We start from the raw sequence: 13237 nt of genomic DNA, 5'->3' as shown, positions 1-13237 counted from the left end.
AAGCTAAATAGATTGAGCTCCTTGAGTCTAACAAAGAGATGGTTAAGGAGTGACTTGATTAGCCTATAAGTACCTCCCTGGGGAACAAATATTTAATGAGTTCTTCAAGCTAGCTGAGAAATTTTATAACACAATCAATGGCTAGAAGTTGAACCTACACAAATTCAGACGGGAAATAAGGCATACATTTTTGATGGTGTGAGTAATTAACTTGGAACAATTTACCAAGGGTCTTGGTGGATTCTCCATCACTGAATTTTTAAATCAAAATTGGATGTTTTTCTAAGAGTCGTTCTAGAAATTGTTTTAGGAAAGTTCTATGGCCTGTTATATGGAGTCAGACTACATGATCCTAATGGTTCCTTCTGGCCTTGGAATCTATATAGTCTTGCTTCTCCACATAAACTGCATGGGAATAGAAAGATTGTCAGGTTAATAAATCAGAAGGCTTTCCAGGGGAAGGATGTAATGTCAGCTTATGCTTGTGGGTTTTTTTTTTTTTTTTTTTAAAAGACCTATGAAAGGAGGATCAACAAGCACCAAAAATAAGTGAAATCTATCAGTTGAAATAACCACAAACAAAACTTTAGAGATGGTATAAGGAATAGTCCCCAGCAGACTCTAATAGTGGAAAGTTGAGTCTAGTAAGAGTTATGCTTAAGTCTGCTGAGGTGGAGGAATTCCATACCCAAGCATAAAGATAAATCATCCCCTTAAGGAATCATTTAACCATAGAAAGTACAGAAATTGAAGATCTTTTAATTGGGTGGGGGTGATGGGTGAACTGCTACTCACCAAATGAGCCTAAATCATTGCAACAGATAAACTATACATCTTTAGAGGTATTAAATGATCCAGGATAAATTAAATGGAGCATAACTGAGAGGCTACATTTTGCATATAGCTCACCTAGAAAAATGTTTCCATTTTAAGTTCAGAACAAATTACTATCAAATTATGAACTCAAAGTTTTTAAAATGACACACAAAAAAGTTAGTTCACTACCAATGAGGACTGAAGAGAAGTAAAGGTGAATCTTTTTTTCTCTAAAGAACCTAAAGTTTCTTTAGTTCCCTTTTCAATTTGTCAGTTTTAATTGAACCATGAAAGAAAACATTGTTTATCTGGAAATATTTAGTCTAAAGTCAGTTTTTCCTTTCTTACCTGACAATTTAGTAGCTCAGGTTCTATGTTTAGACAGCAAGAATACCCACTCAAACTAAAGCAGAGCTTCCAATTCAATTCTACACTGTTAAGCACTCAGATACAGAGTTGATGAGCACAGTAGAAAAAAAAAAATTTAGTCAGGTCATAAATCGTGACAAGAGAAGCACAGAATCCTGAGCACTGACCTTGGGTGTAAGATTATTTTTAACTAATGAACATTTTTACAAGGATAACTTGCAGGGAGAAAACATCTCTCAGTTTCTTATTTGGTTATTAAGCTGGTCATTCACAAGGTTTTGGCTGTTTTATACTAGAAATACCAGTGTAACCAGTCTGTTTTGCCTGACTGAAAATAAATGCGTATTTGTGGTGTATACGGTAGCTTTAAAGATTCTCAGTATTCTTTTCAGACAGATAGCCTGTTGATCTTCCTATAGTACACTCTGCAAGAAAGTAGGAGCAATCATCAAACAAACTGCTGTCTATGGGCCCTGATTCTGTTACCTTTACTTATACCAAGTATTATCATACTCCATAAACAATCCTGTTGAGAGCAAGGTACTGAACTTGAATAGGATGTCAGCATCGAGCACTACATTTGTTCAGTTCTGAAGAAAATCATACGATGAGCCAGAAAACTGTATTCATGGAGACTGATTTCAATGTAGTTGGAATTGAAATCTCTAGTCAACAACAGCAGTATTTTTTGGACTGGGATTTGCTATGTAATATTGTTCCAAACTGGTACAAAATTGGGACTTTTCCCATTTACCTTCACAAGCTCAGCAACTCGGGGGTTTCCAGCAACTTGTTCTAGAACTGTCCTAGAATTCTAGAGTTTTACAATTGTGTTTGAATCCTATTGACCCACAACATCATGTTAATACCACCTAGCTCTTACTTAGTGCTTTTTATCCATAGATATCAAAATGCTTTCCAATGGGGATGAGTCTCATTACCCCCATTTTACAGAAGGAGAAACTGAAAGATACATAAAACTAACCAATTGTAATTAATGTTTCCCCCACCATCCGCATTCATTGTGCTGGGAGACTTGAAGCCCAGAGAAAAATTCTTTTGAATTCAAATAATTTGTACCATAGTGGATTCTATTCCCACATGTATCTGCTCTCACTTTAGAAGAAGTTGGAGGACAACGTGGAACTCTATGACTAAGGATACGAATTAGTCACAGAGGTCATGTATTCTGTGATTTTTAAGAGATCTGTGACTTCTTTGGCTCCGACTGTCGGCACTGGGCATGTTACTGTTTATTACACAGCACTGACACACTTCCCATACAGGACACAGGCTATGTCTACACTACTGTGGTAAGTCGACCTATGCTACGCAACTCCAGCTACATGAATAACGTAGCTGGAGTCGACATACCTTAGGTCAAATTACCAAGGGGGGGGTCAACTGAAGAGTGATCTACTGTCAATTTGGCGCGTCTTCAGTAGACCCGCTAAATCAACCGCCGGTGGATCGGTCTCAGAGCGTCGATTCCAGCTGTAGTGTAGATGTAACCACAAACATTCTCATCACCTCTTCTCATCCCAGAGAGGTCACTTCATGCTCATGCACATAAGCTTCATAAGCACAGAACTACAGAGACTGCATTTGAACCTTTCCATGACAGCATTAATTGTTCTCAAATTCCTTGTGTGTCTGCATTTCAGTATCACCTGCCACTCTTGTGCTCTTATCAGGGTAAAAACCTGCCTTCTACCCCTTCCCACAGAGGTTCTTATGTTCAGAGAATCCACTGTGGTTGTGCTGCACTGGGGAGAAGTTTTGGAGATGATGCACTAATGGCTCAGCTCAGAAGATGACTCGGCTCCTCTTCTAAACGAACAAGCATTTCTTCAAGTGGCATCTGTGTGTTTGGAAGGGAGGGGGAGAGTAGGAGCAAGGGTATTGCTGGCCAGAGTGCATGAATGTAGGGGGTAGGGATAGCTCAGTGGTTTGAGCATTGGCCTGCTAAACCCAGGGTTGTGAGTTCAATCCTTAAGGGGGCCATTTAGGGATCTGGGGCAAAAAAATATAGTTGGGGATTGGTCCTACTTTGAGCAGGGGGTTGGACTAGATGACCTCCTGAGGTCCCTTCCAACCCTAATATTCTATGAATGTGGCTTTCACTACACAGATCAACTGGCCAAACCTCTGTGGAAGGGGAAGTACAAGGGACACAGCTGCTACTGCTGCCCTGAAAACATGGCCTGGAACATCCAATGAACTGTTAAATTGTTACTACTTGAAAATTTAAAAAAATTAAACAAAAAAGCCATTTTAAAAATTAAACCATTGTGTACACCCAGCAGATTCCTATTGATAAAAAATGCATCTTAATAAATGCTCTCCATGTTGGAGCATCTTTTCACATTAGACAAGACACAAAATGCTTTGCTTTATCTTATGATGCTTATTATTCTTCCTCAAACTACTCTCACAACAGCTCTCTAACATGAAAAGCTATGTTCTTAGGAAAAGTTAGTACAGTATATGTTATTAATAAGATGAAAGGGAAAATGATCCAAGGTACTTTGAAGTAACACATAGCACTGGTTTCTTAGGTTTAAAGTTGTCAGTTCAAAGACATCAGTGGAAGGGTATTACCAAGTGGCAATACTTGGTCATTGGCCATCAGAGAAAATCATATATTCTCATGGATGTAAGTGTAAAGGAGTCTATTTTATTTTGGTGTCATTTGCTAGTATCTTCACTTCTTAAGAGAGGAACATATAATCTCATAGTATGTATTTGAAAAAAAATTGAAAATACTTGTTGTTAATGCGGACCACATCTTAATAGAGTGTGCTTTCTTAAAGTAACCAAGTTTGCATATTATATCAGACAGTGCAGTTCAAATTATGCAATCACCAGATACTTTTATCTGAGTATCTATTTATGTTATGAAAATTCTCTTTATACTCAAACATATAAACACATTTCCCCACACCACCACCACTCCCCACACACTACCTGGAGTCTTAGGGTGATTGATGACTTCATCCATTAAACTTGAAAATCTGTCATGTGCTGTCAGTTCTGCAGCAGGCTCAGACTGCCTCAGGACACACGGTTCAAACTTTGGAGTCACTACGGCATAACGAAGCAGCTCTTCATATTCATCCTGTCACAACAGGATGATAAATAATTATACAGCTACTGTCATCGTTTTTAAACGCAAACACAGGAAGAAAGGAATGAAAATGGATATGTTAGCTTTTAAATGAGAGTTTTGTATCACATGGCAGAATAATAATTTTACTTATGTTTTCATGGCTCAGCTGTTTCCCTTCAATTTAATAGGCAGAGTTAATGATTTAGCTCCCTTTTATTTCCTATTTTAGAAAGCCCATACTGTATTCTAGTTAATGCATTATAACGGCCACACAGTACACATTCTAAATAATTCTTTGCTAGCTGAACTAAAATTACAGATCTTATAGGAAGCACTCTAAATTCCTTTAAAAAACAGCATAAGAGTTGGACAAATATTTCTTCAAATCACTTACAGTAAGTTATCAGATGGCCTACTACTGCTTTTGCGCATCATTCTTATTGTATATGAAGAAATATAGTTTTATTCCTATCACAGAGGTGCCAATGAGGAGTAAATCAGGTTTCAATGTTTGTACAATGAGTATATATTTGGGAGGAATTACAAATATGAGATTTGGTTGTTTAATATCTTCCCGTCTAAATTTGATTTGAATATTCTCACCTACTTTAAAATATTTAAATTTTGTTGCATGTTACATTTATACCTTATTAGAAAAACAAAGACCAATCTAGCTTCCCACCACCATCATAAACTCCAGAACTTGGATTGTATAATTTTCAAAGTGTGTTATTGTAGCATACCGGAAATGGGTTGTATCACTTTACATAGTATGCAAGCACCTCTAGTGAAACTGTGTTCAGAAATCTGCTATGTATTATAGCAACCCTGCAACACCACTGTAGTTGAGGTCGCATCACAACTCCTGTTTAAAGGTTGAGCTTTCTGAGTCCTCTAACAATGAAACGCTAAATTGGATTCTCTTGAAATTTGCTGTGACTGGAGTACAGTAAGATGTCAAGGAAATGAAAGCCCAACCAACAGCTCAAAGCTGTTAGTGAACTAACAACATCACTATTTACTCCTACTGTCCCTTCTGTTTTAGAATATCAAGGCACTACACAATACAAATGATAAATCAAGTTTCATAGCAACCCTGCATGGTGAGTTGGGCAAGGATTAATTATTTGACCAAGGTTAATGCATCTGCTCAAAATCAGACAGCAAGAAGGTAGCAAGACACACAGATGCAACATAGATGTTTTCATTTCCAGTCACATGGTTTGGCCACCCTCTTCTTCTCCTCACTGTCATGCTGCTTAATATGTACATCCCAAGCACTCAAAATATTCATACCAAACCCAAGGGAAAAGTAGAGTATATAGACAGTCCTCTGAAGTTCTCATTTCTCTCAGTAAGACCCCATTAATTACTTGCAAGAACACATATGACAGTATATCCAAACTGATCCAACATGTAATATCACAGAAGTATCGCTCATGTATCTAAAACAGTCACCAAATTTATGGCATGGAACTTTGCCATAGAAAGTTACAGGGCAATGCTGACAGAAAGGAAGTTTGTATTATTTTTTAAATTGAAACAAGCAAAGAGCAAACTATGAGATTTAATGTGGACTATGAACATTTTAAGTGATTAACCAAAAGGAGAAGCCTCTATCCTATTCAAAAAATCAAAACAAAAAAACCCCAACCCTGTCACTGAAGTGCAGAGGTGGCCAACAAATGTGAAGTATTAAAAAAAAAAAAAAAAGCCCAAATGGTTTAATGTTCACATGGATACAAAACATTATCCCCCCCTTCCGCTAAATATCACTCCAAAGCTATTTCAGTGCTGCACATCAACTAAAAAAATCCCACTGGAGCATAAAATTGGCTTCTAGAGGTAAAGTGCCGGAAGCTGGAGGTCAGACAGGTTGGGATTATTTAGCCTAGGTTTGCAATATTAAAACATTAATATATCTGAGAACACAATAGGCCCATTATTCTATGAGGTTTTTCCCATCTATAACAGAAAACTCAGCAATAGCTGAATATTAAATGACTCCCTCCCCCCTCCCCCCCCCCAGCTTTTACCAAAAAGGTTAACGTGATCGGATGACAAATGTAGTGAACATCAGTGTAAATGGGTAGGATCCAAAGAGGATGGAGCTCGGCTGTTCTCAGTGGTGGCAGATGACAGAACAAGGAGCAATGGTCTCAAGTTGCAGTGGGGGAGGTCTAGGTTGGATATTAGGAAACACTATTTCACTAGGAGGGTGGTGAAGCACTGGAATGCTTTACCTAGGGAGGTGGTGGAATCTCCTTCCTTGGAGGTTTTTAAGGCCTGGCTTGACAAAGCCCTGGCTGGGATGATTTAGTTGGGAATCTGCTTTGGTCAGGGGGTTGGACTGGATGGCCTCCTGGGGTCCCTTCCAACCTTGATATTCTATGATTCTATGATCTAAGGCTAAAATAGGGAAAGAACAAGTTAAGAATTACTTAGACAAGCTAGATGTTTTCAAGTCAACAGAGCCTCATGGAATACATCCTAGAATACTTAAGAAACTGGCTGAAGAGATCTGAGCCATTAGCGATTATCTTTGAGAACTCATGGAGGATAGGAGAGATACTAGAGGACTGAAAAAGGGCAAATATAGTACCTATCTATTAAACAAAGGGGAATATAAACAACCCAGGGAATTATCAACCCATCATCTTAACTTCGGTACCCAGAAAGAAATTTGAGCAAATAATTAAACAATCAACTTGTAAGCACCTAGCCATAAGGTGATAAGTAACAGTCAGCATGGAGTCATCAAGAACAAATCAAGTCAAATCAATCTAATAGCCTTATTTGACAGGGTAAGAAGCCCTGTGGATGGAGGGAAGCAGTAGATGTGATATATCTCAACTTTAGTGAGGCTTTGATACTGTTTCACATGACCTTCTCATAAGCAAATTAGGGAAATATAGCCTAGACAAACCTACTATAAGGTGGGTGCATAACTGGTTGGAAAACCAAACTCAAAATCGTTATCCGTGCTTCACTGACAAGCTGGAAGGGCATATCAAGTGGGGTCCTGCAGGGATCTGTCCAGGGCTTGGTTCTATTAAATATCTGCATGTAAAGAGTACACTTATAAAATTTGTAGACAAAACCAAGCTGGGAGCGAGTGCAAGCACTTTGGAGGACAGGATTAGAATTCAAAATGATCTTTACAAACTGGAGAAGTGGTCTGAAATAAATAAGATGAAATTCAATACGGACAAATGCAAAGTACTACACTCAGGAAGGAATAATCCATTGCACAAATACAAAATGAGAAATGACTGCCTAGGAAGGCGTACTGTAGAAAAGGATCTGGGGATTATAGTGTCACAAACTAAATATGAGTCAACAATGTAATACTGTTTCAAAAAAAAGCAAACATCATTCTGGGATGTATTAGCAGGAGTGTTGTAAGGCAAACATTAATTCTTCCATTCTACTCAGCACTGATAAGGCTTCAACTGGACTAGTGTGTCTAGTTCTGGGCACTACACTTCAGGAAAGATTTGGACAAATTGGAGAAAAACCAGAGGAGAGCAACAAAAATGATTATAGGTCTAGAAACCATGACCTAAAAGATAGAAAAAAATGGGTTTGTGTAATCTGGAAAAGAGAAGACTGAGGGGGTACATGGTAACAGTCTTCAAGTATGTAAAAAGCTGTTATAAAGAGAAGAGTGATAAACTATTCTCCTTATCCATTGAGGACAGGACAAGAAGTAGTGGATTTAAATTGCAGCAAAGGATATTTAGGTTAGATAGTAGGAAAATCTTCCTGTCAGGGTACTTAAGCACTGGAACAAATTACCTAGAGAGACTGTGGATCTCCATCAGTGGAGATGTTTAAGAGCAGGTTAGACAAACACCTGTCAGGGATGGGCTAGATAATACTTAGTTCCGCCTCAATGCAGAGGACTGAACTAGATGACCTATCCAGATCCCTTCCAGTCCTGTTTCTAGGATTCTAGGATTTCAAGATTAAAAAAATAATCAGACTCTAGTAGTTCTAAGAAAAGCAGCATCAGTATATAGATGTTAAGTGTATCTGTAAATCTGACCCATAGTGACTATGTCACACTAGACTAGACTTTGAACCAACCGTAAGGATGATTATGATCTGCATGTTGACCTCAGGACCTGCCTGATATTCAGTAACAATTTAATGCAAACACAATCCTGTCTATTTTCAGAGCTTGTTATATGGCAATGCCTTTGACTTATCCTCTGACTTAAGTGTTGGAAATATGGATGAATTGTCCTTGCTGATAGGCTTTCTGATGGTGGATTCAACAAGAGGCATAGCCATATATATACTATAGTTGGGGAAGAAGCACATGCCTTGCAAAGATGAATCCCTTCTAAATCTATAGTTCAAAGGGACAAATGTATAGATGCCCGACAGGTAGAAACCATATCAGCTCAACCTGAGAAAGGGGCTTCAACATTACACACTTGTTCCACTGAGTGACTGAAAGCTAGGATGCCTCTCTACCAACTGGCAAAACTTTATTTTGTCGACAAAATTAGCCTATTTTGGCTACATTCCTATAAGAGAAAATATCTGTTCAAACTCCATAAAACAATTGTGGTTTCTAGTGGCTTTAAGAAGCAAGAGCTACATTAAGGACCAAGCTTATATTGTAGTCCGATTTCTGATCGGGGAATGAGGTGCCATTAGATTGCATTTACTAATGTTTAAAACTTAAACAGCACCTTTCACCTTTAAATTGCTTTACAAACATCTTCAATAGCACACTGTATCAACTGTAAAGCCAGGGGAGCTCTCTAGCTGACCTGTTTTAAGGTTTCAGAACAATACAGACTCAGCCAAGCAGGAATTTAAGTCTACAAATATTTGAAAATGTTAACTCTGGAGATGGAGCAATACACAGATATATAACTAGAAATAATGGGATTACATTAAGAAAAAGAAAATGTCCTTTCATTATCAGACTCAACTCCCCTGTACTGAGATGTAGCTGACTGTAGAATAGATTCTCAAGGGATGTGATAGAAGATCCATTGTTTGGGACAATTAAAGACAAGTTCGGATATACGGTTTCTGGAACTTAAGGTTTCTGATAGGACACTTGTATTGTAAAATCTTTGTGTGAACAAAGAAGGAAAGGTTAGAGGGGATGAAACCATGTGCCAATTAGAATAGACATAAAATAGTTCTGGTTTTGGGTGGGTACTGAAATCTCCCAAAAGCCAGTCATTTTCAACCTCCTTTTCTATTCTGAGAGGGTGTACATGCTTCCTCCCAGATACCATATCAATGAGCAGTCACAAAAAAAGTGGGGGGAGGAAGTATAGTAACACCTGAATGGGCTGACATCTTTAGACCGTAGACCTCTGGAGTGAAATCCTGACCCAACAGACATTAACGGCAGTTCTGCTAGACTTCAATGTGCCACAATTTCACCCTGGTCAGCTGTGATGCATCCTCATGCATTCCTGTCCCACAGAAGGTACAGCAGGAAAAAGAGAGGGATTGTAATTTATTTTGTGGTTGAAGGTACATGTTTTGAAAATATCTCTATACTAAATAAAGGAGAAAGTTGAATCTTTGTTAGTATTGGGCTCATGTTATAGGTGCTGAAAAGATCGAAAGATTAAGAATACAAAAAACAAAAAACGTAACCCATTCAAAACATACATTTTCTTTAATGAAAATAATTCTTGTGGATGAAAAAGACTGGCGATACTGCAAATCCAGGTGAGAGCTCAAACCATTCTCTTCTAAGCTTTCCAAATAATGTTGATCCATCCTCAGCCATGGGTAAAACCTATGATGATTTGAGATTTTTTGCACAGCTTATTAGTTGTGTGATTTTTTAACTCTCTCTATAGCTTTAACAAGCTGCAAACTACATTTTGAATATAGCAGCTTCTCTGTGCACTTTTGCCTCCACGTTGGCCTACAATTCAAAAAGTAGGTGGCAAAGGGCTAACAAAATAGGGCCACTGACTCAAGTATTTGACCACTCAAATGTAATTGCTCTACCAAAAGACAGGCTCTCAACCTGGAGAACTAGTTTGTCAAGGGAGAGATCCTCTTAGCAACAGGATCAACAGTTGGCACTGGCCAGGAGGTCACATGACAGAGGGGCTAGAAGGTTATAAAAAGACAGGAGCTGATCCCGTAACTCTTCAATCATTTTTCACCAGCTCAGGCTGAAAAGATTTGCATGTAGGAGCCTAATAAGGTATGGAGAACCCTGCCTTCCTGAACACAGATGGACCCCAAAGACTCCCAAGGGAAGGATGAGCTAGTGAGCAGCATCTCATTTAGGATGTTAGCTGTTTTCTAAATGATATGTGCTCTTGTTCATTATTTGTTAACCAGAGTGCAATGGTGTTAGAATATTGAGCAAAGTGTCTGTTACATGCCACACCTACCATTTGGCCTGTTGAAGAAGGAAACTGGAAGACTCAACGATTTGGGCAGAGTTCTGGGAAAGGGTATATTTGAGTTACTAGGATATCGTATGGGTCAGTGCTGGTCTTTGGGGCCTGAGGCAAGTGGGATGCAGGACTCCATTTCCATGAAGGGGTAGCAGAAAGTGCACAGGAAGTGTGCCAGAGAGGCTAAGGGAGGAAATAGTGCTCCAGCCGCCTCAGACCCAGGAAAGCATATAGCTGAAATAATAAGAACAACCATCCAAAAGACATGCCAGAGGCAAGGCTAGTCACGAACTAAGCTATGGGGGCAGAGAGGCTTCACTGGGGGAAGAATGCAAATGCAGAAAACTGGGTATTTTGGGGGGCATGGGAGCTGGGCAGACACAGATAAATATCAAAGAAGGATAAGGCAGCAGAAAGGTAAGGACAGCCAGAGAAGTACTTGCATCATGACACTGGGGGGAAAAAAAGCAAAGAGAACTTTCTGGGTAGAGCGCTGGCTGGAAAAAGAGGCTTGGAATATCGAGCAAAGAAACTGCCTTCTGTTTGATTCCTATTGTGTTCAAGGAAACGGGACTATGTACATCTTTGTAAATAAACAGGATTGCACCAAAGAAACTACTAGCATCGTTTTTTCCTCCTAATGTAAACAACATTCAAGATCTTGAATATTGGTTAGCCACTAGAGTCAAAAGGCTTTCTATCCTTAACAATTTTATTGTTTTAATTTGGTAATTCACACCTGTAAGAACAGCTGTAAGAAAGCAGCACTTTTCTACTTTTGGGATTAATGTGCTGTCTCTTAAGCTTAGTCAAGACACATGCTCCATATATTAATTTTTTTGTGTGCAGTTACATCAAGTTTGAATCTTTACTAAGCAAAAATTAGCAATGTGGCTATTTGCTTATTAAAAACTCAAATTTTGCTTGTATTCTCTATTTTGCTTCCTTCCATTAACATTTTTATTTCTCTTTTGTATGCCTAAAATAAATAAAAATTAAAAAAGATGAAAAAAGTTATCCACAGCATTTCTTCACAGTTACACTTTGTCAAATAAAATGCCGTAAAAGAGGTTCAAATGCAGTTGCTTCTGTCCTACCTGAAGATCTGAAGAGACAGAACTGCCTCGATCTGAGTCTTTTGGCAAAACTGGACTTGAGCTTTTCTCCTCATCTGATGACATTCTGCACAAAGACAATTCTATAAAATAGCAGAAGCTGGACTTCATTTTCTAGTTACAACAAATGATTGTGGCGCTTCCCTAAACAAGGGAGTTGGGTAGGATAGACCCTATATAGGGACCTGGGACGTGGAGCAGTCAAAGGATTTGAGGCCCAACAGGAAGAAAGGTGCTGACGTCCCTGCTGGAAGGCAGTAGATTTTGTGGGGCACAGAAGAAAACTGATTAATTTTAGGGTATGCGGAAGAGAATGGGTGAATAAACAAATGATGATTGAGTCAAGTATGAATTTGTGAGCTAGGAGGACTGATTAGAGAGTGTATGACAGGGTGGTATGGTTATCTGGTGTGAAGGTGAGGAACAGATATTAGCTGTGTCTGAGCAAAAGAGAACAGGAAAGTTTTGTCTAGAGTACATTCATGCAAGTTGTTTTATAGGCAGGGGAAAGGATTGTGTATAAAAAGACTTACACAGACAACAGAAGAAACTGGCTTTCTATACAAGTGAAATAAAGTACGAAAAGAAAACTGAAATAGATATTTTCTGATAGAAGTATAATTTTTAATTTGCCAGTATTCCTTTAAATTTTATCATTAAATTGGCAGAAAGTAACCATCTTTAAGTATCTGTATATCCATTCTGGTTTTCAAAATGACAAGCAATAGGTAGTGTCTTATTCCCCTAGTTATGTGTAGTAATGTGGATGGAAGTTGTGTTTGCACATTAAGAGTGGGAAGACTCCATTACTCAGGCTAATTGATCATCCAGTATCACTTAAATAGTTTCAGGGTTTATTTGGGGTTGTGTGTGTGTGTGTGTGGAGGAAGGGGGGGGACAAAAAACAAAAAAACAACAAAAGAGGACGTTCTTGCACTACATAAACTTTTTGCCTCTAGTATAGTTTTTTACTTTCAATACTTGCAGAATTTAAGTAACTTTCCTAATTTTCTGGTGTGCGGAAGAAAACTATGTAGGCAGAAATCATGTATGCAAAGATTTCACCAGACTGAACTTTTACACAGCCAATAAACCCATAAATCCAGTCATTTGATGTAAATGTTGTCAGGGCTTTACACATTGCAGAGAGCAATGCTACAATAGTTCACTTTATAAAATGGATTTAAAAATGGGAGCACAACTTAGTTAATAATTCCAGGCCCCAATCCTGCAACTGACTCTAGATGGGCACACCCTTGCACTCACACAGAGCTCCACTAAATTCAGTGATGTGCAGGCATGCTGTCAGGGCCCAAACTCATATTTGTGGAGGATAGCACACACAGACATCAGAACAAGTTAGCTACAATAGCCTCCAAGATCAATACAGTCATGTAAAAAGATAAAGAAAAGCTTTAAGCTACTTTCCC

The 13237-nt window shown here is 38.6% G+C and overlaps 1 protein-coding gene across 1 annotated transcript in view; it reads right to left on the bottom strand.

The window, feature by feature from the left end:
* Nucleotides 1-11874, bottom strand: part of POC5 (POC5 centriolar protein) — a 40541-nt gene extending 28667 nt beyond the window's left edge. Inside the window, exons 1-2 of the mRNA XM_065406391.1 lie at nt 11790-11874; nt 4153-4303 (exon numbers count right to left, since the gene is read on the bottom strand). Coding sequence (XP_065262463.1) covers nt 4153-4303; nt 11790-11873 — 235 coding nt within the window. The 5' untranslated portion in view covers nt 11874. The remainder of the gene's footprint in view (nt 1-4152; nt 4304-11789) is intronic.
* Nucleotides 11875-13237: the final 1363 nt, after the last annotated feature.

The sequence above is a fragment of the Emys orbicularis genome, chromosome 6 (genome assembly GCF_028017835.1).
Source record: "Emys orbicularis isolate rEmyOrb1 chromosome 6, rEmyOrb1.hap1, whole genome shotgun sequence".
Lineage (NCBI taxonomy): Eukaryota > Metazoa > Chordata > Testudines > Emydidae > Emys > Emys orbicularis.
Note: the sequence above shows the minus strand (reverse complement) of the source record. Positions and strands in the feature narration are given on the sequence as shown.